Consider the following 17,120-nt stretch of genomic DNA (forward strand, 5'->3'; position numbering starts at 1 on the left):
GCTCCCTCTGCCTCTCCCTCTACAGAAACAGTGGCACTGAAGCCCCTCCCCTTCCCAGTGGCTCTAACCAATGATCAACAGCAAGGGCATGAGGCTGCCTCCTTCACCCACCCTCTCACCCCTCCCTGCTTTTTTTTTTTTTTTTGTGGTGTTTCTCATAATCAACTCGAGATTCAAACATACTGTTTCATGTTGCTAAAATTAATAACATTCAGTGCTGAGCTCTTGTAAAATTTACTTTTGACTGTTAATATCTCTGCAGCCTCTCACCTTGTTCACATAAGACAGAACATTCTGAGCTGTAAGAATCTGAACATTGTCTTTCTACTGCGCAGAGAAGTTATTGTTTGTAGTAAAACAATGACTGCATGCCTGGGTGCAGTTTGCAGGAAATATTCCTATTATTAATCTAACCAGTACAGGACAACAGGTCCCCCTATAGCACTGAGCATCCTAGCATGTTGAAACTACCATGCATACAATATGTGTTTAATGGTTAAGTGGTTAAAGCTTAAATAAGCTGTAAGGTGTGTGGATTTAAAAACCGCTTATTTAAATACAGAGACATTACAGAACTTTGCTGGACTGTGTGAAGAGTGATTAAACAGGTAGTCTTTAATTTCTAGCAAAAGGATGCATTGAGTTGGATGTGTTTCCATTTTTCTACTTGCATAAGGAAGCCTTACTTTCATTCTCAATGGCTGATTTCTTCATATTGGTTCTCTATTGTACACTGAATATAACTTATTGCAATAAATCTTATCTTTACTGGTTCAGTCTATGTATATGTGTATATATGTGTGGGTGTGTATATATATTTGTAGTCTGCTAATAACAAACTGCAGCAACATAAAAGCTTATGAAACTGAGAGACAGATCTAAATACACGAAAGCACAGCGCAAATAATTTAATTTGCATTCACAGCTGTGTGTAATTAGCAGCTGATTCTCTAACAAAGCAAGTAATTGTGCAATTAGCAACTGGATCTGCCTTTTAGGTGCACACTGCAAGTGAAGGAGAGCTTGAAAGGCGCAATTCAAAGGTGGAAGTGGAAATAACAATTTAGTCATGCTAAAATGAGCGTTTCCTAAGAACACTTTGTCTCTAACTGACAAATTCACTGTTTCGCATATTTATAGAAATGTCTGTGAAGCTAATGTAGCAGAGAGAAGTTCTAAGAAAAAGGAAAATGAAATAAAAGAAAAAGACACTCATAAGACTGCTAAAAAAAATTCTGCGCCTCTAAAATGTAAATATGCTATTGCCAAAGTGCATTGTTCTCGTTCTGTTGTTATGAACTCCTCAGTGACAAAAACAACAACAACAACAAAGAGGGTTTATTATTGATGCTGTGAAGTAGTGCATCTTACTTACCCTGCGTCCATTACATTTAATAGCTTTAATGACCTGAAACCAACCTGCAAAAATAAATAAAATCCTATGACTAGGTTTAACTGTGATATTCTTTTGTAATAAATAAATGGATACTTGAGGCATTTGTACTAAAACTTGTGCATGACGGTTAGAGCATCATGTGGAAATCTCATGATCGAAAACATTACGAAAAACCTTTTCCTAACTTCAGCAGTAGTACAGCAGGAAAGTCATGATGGCAACGTTAGCAATAATAATATCATTCACTTAATATGAATACGTTTGTTATTTTACTAACATCACATTCAAAACTTCACACACAGTACCAGCGCCTTTTACAATATAAACCTTGTATAACAATGGTACTTATGTAAGGTATAATTACAAAGAAATGGCCTACAGTCCTCTGGGGACCTTTCAAATATAAAAGTGTTTTTTGCTTCCTGTTGAACTTTACAATCCTATGTGTGCATGAGTATGTGAAAGACCATGAGAGAGCAACTACTACCAACTACTAACAGTGCAGATACTTATAAATCTACAGCACTAAGTGGCAACTCCTTCATTTCTCGTAAAAATATTCTTTGTGATGGCACCACAGATGTGTTAATCTGTAAGCATAGACAAGCAAGTAGGGCTTTTTCTATTTAAACACGGTATTTCTAGGCTCCACTCATATTATTGGAATTATACTATTTATGGAAATAGATTCCAGTAGATAAAACGGAGATGCTAATATATGCTTTTATCTCATCATGTTTGATAACTATAATTCTCTCTTTACCTGCCTTAAATATTCCTTACAGCATTTACAAACCCTCCACAATGCTGCTCCAAGGCTCTTCACACAACCACTTAACAGATAGTCACATATTAAACATGTTTTAACCTCTCTGCACTGGTTTGCTGTTAATTTTAGAATTCACTTTAAAATGTTGGTGCTCACACTATGTGTACCTTGGACATGTTTTAATACTCTGGGAGATCATACTCCCCAGTTGGTATTGCCTAAGCATTGTAAGAGTCTCCCAATGAGCTTGAGGTCGTAACGGTCTATGTTAAAACCAGCTAAAAATCTGGGTGGCATGTCAAATTTTAGGCTTTAACTTGTGTCTTATGTTCCCTTCATATAATGCTTTGTAAAATGCTCCATACCAACAACGGATATTTAGAGAAGAAATTGCCAGTTTGGAAGCATTTTATTTCATGCCTTTTTTTAGACTAGCTTCCTACATGTATTTAGATGAGTTATAGTTATTAAAGCAAGTTGATTTAATAGAAAAGACTAACTAATCAAATCCAATGAATCACTTCATTAAACTGAGGATTTTTGTTAGAGGTTTGGGGTTTTTAAGGATGATTCAAACATTTTCATACTGTATATATGCATTTCCTGTCGCAGAATGTTTGCTTTTGAGCAGAACTTTGTCCATGTATCTGTGTGTGTGCTCATGTGCATCTGGCCTGGGAGCCCTTAACAGATATGCACCTGCTCCTGATTTTGTATGCATCAGCAGATGCTGTGCCTCTACTTAGCATGAGAGTTGCTTTGACGTAGTCAGCTATACCCAGGTAGCATAACCTCACCAGACATTTTTTAATCTCCCTTGTGGCAACATCAACAGCCACCTTTTCATTGCAAGGCTCTGAAGAAATGGTAAGGACTCAGTCGCACACTTTTTTATTCCATTTTTATTAAACAGGTTAGCTCTTGCAAGTGCCCTTCAGCACATTGAGCCTGCTGAATCTGTGCTAGAATAATTACCAACTGAGTTATTTTTAGATCATATGATGTGATGATTACATTTAATTACCCAGAAGCCTGTGCTAAAATTAGAAACTTCAGTGGGTCGTAATCACTGTCAGGTTTAGTGCCGCATGGTCTACATCTTCATCCTAATGACTTTCTGAAGACTGCAGAGTTTGTCTCGTGCAGGGCAATTTGGTGTAGCGTGATGGAGACCCAAACATACCCACACAGCCACACAGACAGCCACAGACAGACACACACACACACACACACACACACACACACACACACACACACACGCATAGGCCAGCCTGCACCTTTCTCCCCCGCAAACCAGACACACTCCCATGCTTTCACGCACCTCCTCTGCCCACCACACGAGGAGCTAAAAATAGATGACAGTACGACAAAAGGGGTTGGAAGGAGAGGAATAGGAGAAAAGGATGAGGGAGTCAAAGGAAGCAGAGCTCATCGAAGATGAGAGTAGGAAGAGGTGGAGGAAGAGAAAGAAATGTGATACAGCAAGAAAATGGAGACGTGAGAACGAGGAAAAAGGAAGAGTGTGATGCACTGTCTGTCACCTGGCTGCCATGCTGAGCACAACTTTGTGCTGTTAGGTGTTTAACTTATGCTGCGTCACAGTTTGCCAACCTCTGAACTGGACAGGTGTCCAGTCGCTGACATACACCTGGCAACAGCACAATGGACCCAAACTCGTGTAAAGAATATGTGGAAACTAAAGGAAAGAAGGAAACTCAGCTGCTGGCTCATAATCCTGAGAATTCTGTTTTGTTTTTATATAAATATAAAAATAAGCAGTCACACCATGCCAACTTATGTATCAGCGTGATATGACAAAAACATAAAAAGAACTGGCCAGCTGATGCCCTGACTGAGGTTTTTATTAATCAGACAAGTGCCTTGTAGGAATAGAGATGAAAGGAATTTCCAAGAACTGGACAGCTAATACACAATCAACGATATCTGAACATTTGTCAGGGTTATCACTGGAGGCTGAGCCTAGAGGAAGCACATCAAGTAATACCCCTGTTATTCAAGGGGGTGAGAGTGGCTACATACAGACAAACACAAACACATTACTGTGGAAAGATAACACAAGATTCCATTGATAATTAAGACCTGTTCGCATTCGGCTGTGACCAAAATTCTTTCATCTGACTGTCTGAACCTTCTGGTATTCAATGTCTATTTCTTAATTTGAGAAACCAGCTTCAAAGTACAGTACTGTGGGACAAAGAGACAGCAGGCATACATGCGGGCCAACAAGACAGCAAGAGAGGAGCGAGAAAGAGGCAAGCAGAGAGTGTGACAAAACACAAATGAGCAGGCAGACAGAGAGAGGCAGGAAGACACGCAAGGTGACAGGAGCACAAACAGGTCTAGGTAGAAGTCAGAGTCAGGCGTACACAAATAAAAATGATTATAGAGACAGACAGGTAGACGGAGAGGCAGGCAGACAGGTCATTATGTGGGTCAGACAAAGGCAGGCAAGCAGACAGATAGTTACGAGCGCTTGTTTTTGCTCTCCACAGGAGGCTGGTGCAGCAGGTCTGTGGACACATCTGTGTGTGTGTGTGTGTGTGTGTGTGTGTGTGTGTGTGTGTGTGTGTGTGTGTGTACTCATATACACATCTTAGGAGAAGTTTCTAACATCTGTCCCCTCATGTAGGTTGAAACATGTTTGAATATCTTGCACTAACACAATATTCCAGTAATACAATAATAATACAACACCACCATCAACCACATTCACACAAGCCAACTAGAACCTCAAAAATCACTACAGCGTGAATCAACCACTCTCTGACACAGTGGCGACAGGACCCTCAGGACAATAAGAAGGTACTGCCTGCCAATATGTTACAATGTCTTTTGTAACATCCTCCTGATTATCAACTGGCACTGCGATCAGTGTGCTGCCAAAACCAATTATTTGTTTGCCAGGCTTACTAACTCTGTCAGTGACTGGCTTCTACTCACTATAAGCTATGGAGGTAATGCAAAATGTCGGCCATGGCCACAACAGCTTAATGAATTTATTTGTTGCTGGTGGAGTGTTAATTAGTCAGTATTCAAAGTTAGACTGGTACTTTCAGTACTTTGCAGCAGGGACCCTCATATCTGGTAACTCATTAGGACTTCATAGGGGAAGAAAAGGTTAAATGTCAAAGAAGTACAGCCCTGTTTCCACTTCCATCAATGCCCTGCATTGTGGATGAACACCAAGTTCACAGGGTTAAGGTACAAACGAGGACAACCAGCTAGAACACGATGTGCATACAGCCCGATGCTGCACAAAGAGATACACGCAAAGACAGGCTGAATACAGAAAGCACACAAAACAAATTAGAAGCTGGCACATGAGTATGGTATGTACAAATTTTAAAACAGGGACTGAAAAGGGAAAGAAGGAATTGGTACATGAGAAGATCAGCTTTAATTAGTACCAGTAACAATACCAACAACAATATGAATGAAAATTCTTTCTTAATTAATTTGTATAATATGTGGAGTACCATTATGCAATACATTTCAATACCCTTTTCTACATCTTAGAGCCTTTCTATTAACAAGAACTTTGTGTGTCTCAATTCTACCTTGACTTTAAAAAAAAATACTCAATACAACTTACTCTACGCACCCCTCATTGTGTTAAACAGGATATTCATTGTCTTTCTGTCCTTTAACTGTTCTTGGCTACCTTGTCCAATCTTGCTCTAAGGAGACTAAATAATAAACACAAATTATCTGTCAGAGTCAGATATAGCTGCATGTGTTCTGCACACTTTTCACTGTGTGTTTGTTGGCTGACGTACAAACCTGGAATGCTTTAGTGCTTCTGCAATAAATTCCTATCCAACTATCTGGCCAATGGCTATCAATTCAGTGAGCCACTGTTATTGTTTTCTGAGTGAAAGTTAAGATTCCAGTCATACCATTCATTTTAGCAAAAATGGTGTAAAACTTCTATCATCACATGCCAGAGACGTAAGGCAAAATAAAGGGAAGTGAAAAGGCAGAGATAGGAAAAGAGCAAAAGAGAAAGGGTAAAGAAAATGAGAGAGGGAGAGGAGACCAGGGGGGAGGAAAGGGCAAGACCAACATCTTGTCACCACCTGGGACCGAGCTTGCTGCCCTGGGATGTTGCCTTTACATAAGAACAGTGGACAGAGCTGCAGCCGAGGGGAAAAAAATGACATAGACTAATACACTGTTCTCAGCGCAAAGGGGGTTTAGCCATCCACAGCAGAGCTAAGCCACCTCCACTCCTGACACACATGGCCACACAGACAGACCAGCACATACACACTGTGATTCTGTAACACACAAGCTAAAAAGATAGCTGTAATCTCTGAAGGTCTGCAGAAAAGAGGCACAAAGGCAGTGGCAATAATAAAGCAGTAATGACTAACCTAATGTTAAAAATAGCCCCATAAAAATCATCATAATTGAATAATAGTAATAAGAATCATTTCAGATCTCTGACCGACCATTGTATGAACCTTAATGCAGGCAATTTCTGACCCAATACTAAGATGCAAAACTAAATAGAGTACAAAACTTGATCATGCTTTCTTACACTTTTTTTTTTATCTTTTTCTTTTTAACACGGCATAGCACAGCTGACCTCATGAAATATGATTCCTTACTTTCAGGTAGTTACAAAGATATTTTCTTTCTTCCTTTATGAGCTGACTAAAGATTAAAACACTATTGAGCTAAAAGAAAAAGTTGAGGAACTTTAGCTTTAACAGAACCATTAAAGCATGACAAATTTCTCATTGAACAAATGTGTCGAAACCTTTCACTTACGGCCAACAGTTATCAGCTGGCATGATCTACGGGGCAGCAGTGGTTACCATCACAAGTTTGAAGCACATGAGAAACTTATGAGACAGGGCCATCAGCAGCCCCTGAGGTGTGCTTTCAAAGAGCTGTTGCTAAGGATAATAACACATATACTTTGGCCAGAACAAAACAAAACAAAATTGCTTGAATTGAATGTGTTTCAGTTAAAGTGATCTAAATATAATCAAGTGCAAATACAGGCAGGGCAAATCTGGTGCAGACAAAGAAATCATTGGCGGAGCTTGAGTATCTAGTTGGAGGGCACCACCAACATTTAGGGGATCGTGGGGATTTAGTCTGTCGTGATCATCTTCACAAAGACAATACTTTTCTGTGGTCTTACCTTTGTAATAAGAGTCCGGTACTCTTCTACCTGGTGGTCATTGTTATGACAGCCTGCGAGGAGCTGCCACACCTCCCCACGGAGAGCCTCAGGAATGCCGCTCCGCACCAAAGCTGGCAGCTGCCTGGGACGCACTGATAAATTCATATGCCTGAGAAAAGAGAGGAGAGGAGGGGAGAGAGGAAGAGTCAACCACGGCAGTTTGTCAAAGACATACTAATTCCATTTTGCAATGATGCTCTCGTTTCGTCTTGTCTTATAAGTCCAGCACACCCCTCTATTTTTTAGGGTGCGCTGCTCCAGCAGCCTAATTCAGTTTTACTCATTCTATCAGTCCTTTAAGTATGGCACGCTGATAAGAGCTGCACACCTGCAGTCTTTTAGTGCATACCTGCCAACAAGGTCTACCCGAAACAATGTTATCACTGGCTCTACACTGCGTCTAAGAAGGCCTATCATCTTCTCTACAGATCTGCTGGGCCAAGATCATGACAACGAGGTGGACTTATATCACCAAATGCCCCGAGTGAAAGGATTTACATGCATAACAATCGTGCAATTAATCGACTTTTCACTGTTTCAGACTGTAAAATCTGATAATTTTGTACAGAAAGCATGTGATACTTTTTTTATCCGACAAATTCTTCTTCAGTTTTTTGACTCTACTTTTTTCAGTGATATTTGTACATTAGTTTTGTATTATTTTACGCCTGCACTATTTTATAGTGACAATACAAGACAATGAGCCAATAGAAAACTACAGAGGCAAATTTTAATGCTTTCCATCCTGATCTTCACATGAAATTAATGTTAAAGCTGTTGGGGGAGACACCTCATCTCAGAGAGTCATTGAAACTGTATGCAGCATGAAATGAACTCAAGGCATCTGCCCAATAGTAAGTGACAGAGACAGAATTAGAGATACAAGCTGAACTCGGAGGCACAGCTGTACCTAAAACCAAACAATCGCCTGAATGGAGCCATCAGAAAATCCCTGAATCCCTGATGGTTCTCTCACTTTCCCTGCCTTTCTTAATTCATCCCTCTCTATTTTCAGAGTTTGTTTGGTTTATTTGTTCTGAGCACCAGGTTACGCAATATGTTGCATTTTCTGTTGAGACTAAGAAGGGAAACAAAAGTGCGTGTGCATGCATGTGTGTGTGCATGTGACATAAGTAATGCCAGGCCTGGTCCTGAGGGGCATGAGGCTGTAAAGGGCTTTCTGTGACTTGTCTCTCTGTGCTCCCCGAGCGCTACATCCCACAATGCCACAGCCCGCACGCACATACGCAAACACACAATTACCAATCACTTGCACAAAGGCTAGTATTATTAATATGATAGGTTAATCTCATGATTCCTCTCTTTATCTAGGACAAATGTCCTCCAAAACATTCAGTGTTTTAAGATGTCAAAATTTGGTATTGACAAGGGACATTCTAAACACCCAAAATATAAGTAATGAAGAATACACACATACATACTCACATATATATGGACACAAATATAAATATATACCTCACTAAGCACTCTATGTGTGTGTGTGGAGGGGGACCTTAACTTACAGCTAATTAAAGTCCAGGCAGTTTCTTTAGTTCATCACAAGCTTTTGATTAAAAACAAATGCAGTAATGGGTGAGGGAAGCCATTTTAATGCCTGCCTACTGCTCTTTCTTCCGCTTAACCCCACACAAAAATTATTTATGTGTGTATGTGTGTATGTGTGTGTGTAGATGTAAGGTGTGTGCGTGCGTGCATTTGTTGCGACAGTAATGGAAGTGGAAGGACAAAGTTAACGAGGGAACAAAGCCTTACCACTTGGATAACAAGTCTCCCCATGTCTCCAGGATCTTCTCTGCACACTCCTTGGAAACGTCCCCTGAACCGCTGAGTAATGGCTCATCGTTATCTGTACACACAGAGTGAAAACGAGTGAGATCCATTGTTGTCCTTCTTTTCCTTACATGTTTAGATTAGCCCTTTGAATACTGCATGATAGGTGGATGTTTACTCACTCACAGAGATTGTGTTTTGTATAGTCAGTCACAAACTCTCTGCTTATTGTTGTCACCATGATGGCTCCTTCTCCACTTAAAGACACTTCCTTTGTAGGTGTAAATGCTTATATCATAGGCCGCGATCCTCTGGTTTGATGTTTTGTGATGTATACTGTATGTTGTGTGGGCTTGTGTTTATGTTTTAATCTGATCTGTATGGGAGCTGTGGACATGATAAATTCATCATTATCACATCCTTTCCTTTCAACTTTTCACAGCATCAGATGAAAGTACCACTTAGTATCTCTATATACTGTGCTAGCTTAATATTCACAATAGCAGGCAATCAATGGACATGCAGTCCAAAGAGTGAGTAAATTATGCTCTCTGCCTTTTATTCACATTGCTACCTCTCACATTCACACAAAAACACACACACACGCACGAACGTGCACACAGGCACACACACATGTGCGCACACGCACACACGCACACACAGACACACACACACACACACACACAGCATTGCTAGCTAAGTACTCTGTGAGCGTACAGTACAAACAGTCCTGTAACGCAGTGTCTTATCTCACACGGGATGACTCCTGTGGACCACAAGTCTATATCTGGTACAGCCCCATAGGGTAGAGTTTTTATTTTATATTTAAAGTATCAGTCATTGAGTCAGGGCTGTAAATGTTATAGACTAAATATCTGAAAGTATGCAGTTTAATTCAGCTAGGTTGTATGCTGGTTAACCACGCATAAATTCATGCTGCGAGGCAGTAATATTTTTATTGTGTTTTGGAGGTATGCTTCAGAATGAGGTCAGTCCAGACCAAGAACACCACAATGGTTCGACATTCCAGAGGAAAAGCTAACCATACTTCATATTACCTTGCCAACTAGGCTTCTGTTTTGAGGCTGTTTATGTGTCTGACATGATGTACAACAAGCGGTTCAAAATAATGTGGTTGTGCTAGTCAGGCTTCTTCTCGGGGTTCTACACAGTTGTGCATGTAAAGAATATTTTTATATGGTATATATAAAGAAATTATGCTCTTTGCTATATAAGGAATGAGGTTTTTTTAATAACATATTTGCTGCCCTTCTATGTTATGTGTCTTAAATGAAATAAAAATCCCATGAGGAGTGACTAAATGGGGAAAAAAAAGACAGCAGCCAATCACCTTCCTCTTCATCGTCCTCAGGTGGTGAAGGAGCCATGGTACCAGGCCCGGTGGGCAGGATGCCAGGACTGGCTGTGGTCTTTCGTTTCTCTCTCTCAGTCTCACTTTCCAAACTCACCACCTCATAAAGTGTGTCAGAGGCAGGACTCTTTCGCTCCTTACGCTCCATCTGAAGAGAGATGCATTGATAAAACATTCATTACATTTATTTTTCACATATCACCTACAAATTACAAAACCACATTACATAAATACAATGCAGGTCACAGAGCACATCACTGAAATGATTTAATCACAGAAGGACAATGACTTGACTTGACATACCTGGCGTAGTTTAAGGTAGAAGGTCTCAGTGTAGTTACGCTTGCTGAAGGGCCAGAACAGCCTGTCATTTGGGGAGCACACTCTGACCCTCGTCTCCAGCAGAAAACGGACTGGTTCCTCCACCTCTGTAATCACCAGGTCCACCGCTGTTGTCATGTACATGAATTTATCTAGAAAAACAAAGAAAATGACTAAAACGTAGTCCCCACTGAAGGATTCCCTTCTGTCCAAACCAATAACAAATACATCTTAACTAAAACCTGTGACAGGATGATTTATGAGAACACCAGAGTCTGACTGATTTAGTTTGAAGGTGTGTTGGTGATGAAGGAGGTATGACATGTGGCATAAGAATGGAACAAAGTCGGTGCCTGAGCTCATTGGTGTGTCTTTGTTTCACCATCTATTTTCCAGTTACGTTTATGTGCAATCTGTCAAAATATTACAGCTCCTGCCATTTTTTAATAGCAAAATATAACTTCCATGCCTATTCAGAGAGCTGTAATTTCACCCAAAATTGCTCCCTCACAGTCTGATTTGAGGTTTTATGCAACAAGCGGAAAGTGATTTTCAGTCTTTGAAATGTGTCAAATGTAAGTGTGAAGATATGAGTGAATAAAAACCAACTAACCAATGAAATATGAAGCAAGGAAATAGCAAATGTTTTATTAGATTCTTGGACAGATTTTTGGCTGTTACCTTTGGGCGTTTCCTCATTCACAGCCTGGAACTGAGGCGTGTTGGGGTTCCAACTTCCTGTGATGATGTAAGACTTCCCGTCTGAGCTCTTTCCCATTGACTCCTGAAGGGGCACAAGTTGGAAGAAGTTAGGAAATACATGAGACACACACACACACACACACAAACACACACACACACACACACTTGGAAACAGTCACCCACCAGGTCTAGCAGGTGCATGTCGCTGTTCTTCACATTTTTCCCTGGGCTGAGCAGGAGACCGAAACACCTGGAGACGAGACACACATTAAAGAGACACATTCAAACAAACAAACACGAATGTACACACACGCACACATACACACAGGCAGAGATGCAAGAGAGAGACAGAAAAGTGAGATGAATAGGATTACATAAGGAAAAAGGAAGAAGAAAAAAATAAAAAGAAAGAACAGAACAAGAGCGGGAGCCAGACACGGAACAATAAATCTCCCTATAGAGTAAAACCAGTTGTTAACCTTCACATGTTACCGCAAATAGCTTCCTGGACTGACCCTCTAACACAGACCAGAACATGGAGAACATTAAACACAGCGCTTCAATCCTTGCCTTCTCTGGGCTCATCAAACAATAACAAACCACTGTGAAAGTGGAAGTTCACAAGTTGGCGATGGAATGTTTACATTTCAACAGATTTATTAAACGTGGAAAATGAGGAGCCTCGGAGACAGAATCACATCCATCACCGTCTTACAACTTTGCCGGAACACACACATGTAAAGATGTTCACCGGGGTGCGCTTAGCGAATAAAGCAGTGTGTTTCCTTTCTTATGAATGTCTGGTAGTGTTTACACAGCGGACACATCTCAACTGTAGAAACCGGAAGAATCTCTGAATACAACGTTCAACTGATATCCTCCATTCCCTTGGTTTTTTACATGATCTAAATTGTTTTCTGCATGCTTTTATCACATTTGGAGATATTTCTTGAACAATCTTGAAAGCAGTGTTGTCTACATACCAAAATGTTCTGCCTACTGTCATCTCTGTAGCTTACCTGAATAACTCATCAAACAAAAAAACATTCAGTAATCCACTTTACAGCAAACTAGTACCTCTGAGGATGCTACTCTGAAGCTATTCTGAAGATGTCTTGTGTGCGAGTGCATGTGCTTGAGTTTGTGCTTTATTTTACCTCTCAATGGCCAGTTCCTTGTTGGAGGTCTGCTGGACATAAATGACAATTTTCTTGTCCATTCCTGCACGCAGCTTGAAGCTCTGCTTGTCCTTGTCTTTTGCTACAGCGCTGATCACAATAGGAAATAGCAATAAATGAGACAGAAGCATTGTTAGATTGTGTAGCAGATACTGATATGTTTAACAGTGTTACAGTAAGGCAGATTTACTATTATTTGAAACCTTACATTAGAGAATAACCCAATGACATTAGAGCCATTTTAGGTAATACTTGACCACAGGCTGACTAGACTGGTTGTTTAATTATGTCTGGACTGAGAGGGAAAACAATAATAGTGCAGTTTCTACATTTAATACAAATGAACACATACAATTAAAGCAACTAGCGTTTCTTCTGCTGGACAACTTAGACCACTGGAATTTTTTCAGTCAAAACAAGACTCACTCAAATCTAATATATGGCTGGATGGTCTATGGTCAGCGGTGGTGTCTATAATATGAATTCCTGGATATTAAATGTTCCTCTACAATTTTCTCCAGTGGTCCCAGTAATATTTGTTCTTAAAGTGTACTGAAGCAGCATATCACATGACATAATTAAGTTAGGCTTGAGTCAAAAAATGCTAGAAATGCAGCTGCAAAGACATTATTTTCTACCCATAATTTAAAATGTTTGATATGAAAGAGAACTTAATATAATTAGAACTTTTCTAATTATCGCCCCCTGCTCAGCCGTTTCTATCTGTGGGATGCAAGTCACTTTGTACTAAACATTAACAACATATACATAATATTAAACAAACAGGCTTGTTTAGACTTCATTAAAGTACAAATGATTTAAATACATATGTTCTATGTACAGACGTTATACTATGCATTTTTTCTGTATCTCATTTCCACAAGGAAAACATGCTTACACACATAAACACTCAATGTGTGTTTGCATGAGAGAGCTGTTTGCTTGGAGCACACTAAATATAATCAACCAAAAGCTAATGAGGAGGAAATGGGTGCTAGCTAAAAATAATCACAGGCATTTTTTTTTGTTTTTGTTTTTTTCTTTTTGTTTTCCAAATAAGATTAGTATCTAGGGCTGTTTGTGAACACACAAGTGACTCAGTAAAATGGGAAAACAGAATAAAAAAGGTCAGAGAAAATGGGTTGAATGGAGCAAACATAGGAACTTTGTTCTCTTCATCAATGTGTGAGAAAGAACGTGATCTTAATTAGAGGTGGTCAAAATATGAGTCTACTGCGAGACAGGAAGGACTCCCCTCCCTTCTTTTCATATGTGATCCTCTCTGTTTCCTCTTTAGTTATATTTGCAGACATTTTTTCTCTCTCTCTCTCTCTCTCTCTCTATATATATATATATATATATATATATATATATATATATGCCTCACATGCTGTCAACCCTGGAAAGGTTTGTGACTTTTGTAACTGGGTCACCCAAAAGTGGGCTAACTTTGAACAACACTTAATCCCCAAAAGTAGGGCTGCATGTCCCTGTGTATATATGCATGACACGGGTAGTGTGGTGAGAAACATTCGGTGGCCGTTTTCAATCAAACATTCACATAATTTGCGAGAGTGATATGGCATACATTGTCCAAGACATACATTCCTAGATTTGACTATTAAAGCTGGTGTACTTCTGTGCAACTCCAATGCATTTCAAGTCATGGTATTACACATTCATTTTTCATGATTTTCAAAACTGTGTATGAATCAATGATGATGAATGAAGGTTCTAAACTATAAAATATATATGATGTGCGAGTGTGTGTGTTACCTGAAAGTACCCTTGCCATCATCCTCCTTGATTTCGAGGCTGACAGTGAAGGTAAACAAGTCACTGTCAGGGGTGAGTGGAGCAGCCTGCTGAGATGACAGAACTGCCTTCTTAGCTGACCGCCGAAACGCTGTGGCAAAGCTGTACAGTATCCTACTCACCTGCAGGAGTAAGGTACACAAGACCCTGAGAACAGAAACTCAACACAATACTGTACAAACATGTCAAAGAATATATATGCATGTGTGATTATGAATAAACCATCACGTGACCTGTGGTTTATTCTTCTGTGTTAGCTACTTCCCTTAGATGAATAAACTCGTAGTTATTTTCAGAGGAAAGTGAAATTGCTTGCAACAAATTGCCACACATTTCGACTATGGAAGCAACACACAATAAGCAGGGACAGTCCAAGTGGTGCATTTGTGCAATCAGACACAGAAAGTCTCCAGTGCCAATCCCCATCCGCCCCCCTCCCTACTCCTGCATTGGTTTGAGTTAAAAGTACAGGCAACATTGACAAGTCAGATGGCTAATCAAAGCAGAAATCAAACAGAAAACATCCACTGAAGAGATGGACAGTACCACAACCAAAATACTGCAGTATGTTTCTTTTGGCTTTGGTACCAAGTTTACAGCTTCTGTAGCCAAAATGTCTTGTGGACCAGAAGATAAAGATTTGTAGTAATCAGTAAGTAATCACAATCACTAGTATTGATTTAAAGCTCAATCAAACCTCTGCAGATCTGTTATTGCCATTCTGTGATATGGGACATTAAAAAAACGTATATAATGTGATCTACTACTCTACTGACAGCAACAAAGGCCCCAACCTACTAACCATTTTGAGTTTTAATCAAAATACTGATTCATTTTTGTGTGTGAAGCTGAGTGTGGAGGTATTGTTTCTATTAACACTAAACAGAGATAGCTCAGTCCTTCCAGAGACCGCAGGGTTCTGCTCAATCTCCAACCCCAAAGAGGAGGGAGGCAGCTAAAGACTTCCAAGTGTGGAAAACTGGGTGGTAATGATTTATTTATATTCACTAAATGCACTTTTCACTCAGAAGACTTCAGATTTGTGAGCTTTACATTTAGTCAAGAAAAGGTATTTTATTTTCTAATTATTACCACACAGACCTGTATCTGTAATAATAAACAGGGTGCTCCCCCAAACAGAGGCCCACAGCACAGTGGTTTTGGATCATCTCTAATTCTGGTAAACAGCAGAGCTGGGGGTTAGCGTCTGAGGGATGGTGTAGGGAAACTGCTGTTATCAATAAATAAAAACACTCTTTTGCTTTTTTTCAAGGCCCCAAGTATAAAGCAGCTTCTAACCTCTCCTACACAAAGCCTTTCTTACGTTCTCTGTACAGTGGAAGGATGTTAGGGTATTGCAGGGGGTTTATTTATTGAGAAACAACGGGGTAGTAGAAATAAGAGATTTGGAATGAGTGGAGTGGTTAGATGGAGGTCACCCCCTGTATTGATGAAATTATGACAAATAGCAGAAAATAATTGTTCTGTGCTGTTCCAATCAATGCTAAGAACTGACCAGTGTTGACCAGCCGACAAATTGCTTTTTTATTCTTTGTGTTCAGTGTGAAGGAGCTCTACCAGGTTTGGACAGTTGCACTGCAAAAATAGCAATCCTGACACGTAATTCAGGCTGATATTGGGTGTTTCTCCTATAACAAAAGAAACATTCTACCATCCTGTGTTTCTTAAGTTTTCTTTTTCTTCAGACAAACTATAAATTACCCCACACTAGACGGTTTCTGTACTCAGAAAAACATTTTAAAACATGTCAAATAAACTGTAGAGGTAATGCTCAAGTGTTTTTACCCTCAGATTTCTTATGAAATATGATTATATAAGGTGTTTTGGATTTGGACAAGCTGTAGCCTTTAAAGATCTGGAGCTTGTTCAGTATCCTGTTACATTGTTTTTACTTCCCGTCTACGATACTCTTATTCTTTCTTAGTTGGCAGCATTATCTTTATGAGCTTACTGACATGGAGCTTTGAGACATTTTTACCTGATGTCACAGCAACCATCTGCATCCATTCACCATGGTCCAATTTGTGTTTTTTTCATTCTAAATGTGATTTAATTTGTGTTAAGAGCCCAAATCACTTGAGTGAAACAAATCTATTTAAGCAGTACTGATTTTAATCAAATAGCACTAGATATACATCTTTGGAGGGGGGCAGCAAGTTAATGGGCCAAGGGGAGGTGTTGGGTATGAGACTCAGCAGGGCTCTGCATCACCATCAACAGCAGAAAACTGGGAACTGTTAGAAACTAGCCTTGGGGCCTGACTAGGAGGTCTGGCACAAAAGAGGCAGAGTAGGTCTTAGGAGGTGGTTGGCTTTATGTGCGAACAGTTCCACTCCAAAATCCACAAATCTGTTTAGAAAAAGAAATTACACATCCTCTCCAAAAAAAGCATAAGATTACAAAACCTTAAAGTGCTTCCAGTGATAACTTCAATAAAATCATAAAAGAATACAAAAATTTGGAAAGGGACTAAACTATGGGTAAAGAATGCTTCAGATGCTCTTTTAAATCTGACCCCCCCCCCCATCTCTACCTTTAAG

General features: G+C 39.8%; 1 protein-coding gene across 2 annotated transcripts in view; it reads right to left on the bottom strand.

The window, feature by feature from the left end:
• The window catches only part of LOC121622644 (rab GTPase-activating protein 1), a 69,973-nt gene that overhangs the window by 35,799 nt on the left and 17,054 nt on the right, over window positions 1-17,120 (bottom strand). For both annotated transcript variants that reach the window (XM_041959500.1, XM_041959499.1), the window contains 8 exons: window positions 14,521-14,681; window positions 12,724-12,834; window positions 11,750-11,816; window positions 11,546-11,648; window positions 10,847-11,016; window positions 10,523-10,691; window positions 9,154-9,247; window positions 7,339-7,489 (listed from right to left, as the gene is read on the bottom strand). In XM_041959500.1, the coding sequence (XP_041815434.1) occupies window positions 7,339-7,489; window positions 9,154-9,247; window positions 10,523-10,691; window positions 10,847-11,016; window positions 11,546-11,648; window positions 11,750-11,816; window positions 12,724-12,834; window positions 14,521-14,681 (1,026 nt within the window). The remainder of the gene's footprint in view (window positions 1-7,338; window positions 7,490-9,153; window positions 9,248-10,522; window positions 10,692-10,846; window positions 11,017-11,545; window positions 11,649-11,749; window positions 11,817-12,723; window positions 12,835-14,520; window positions 14,682-17,120) is intronic.

Source organism: Chelmon rostratus, chromosome 19 (assembly GCF_017976325.1).
Source record: "Chelmon rostratus isolate fCheRos1 chromosome 19, fCheRos1.pri, whole genome shotgun sequence".
Taxonomy (NCBI): Eukaryota; Metazoa; Chordata; class Actinopteri; order Chaetodontiformes; family Chaetodontidae; genus Chelmon; species Chelmon rostratus.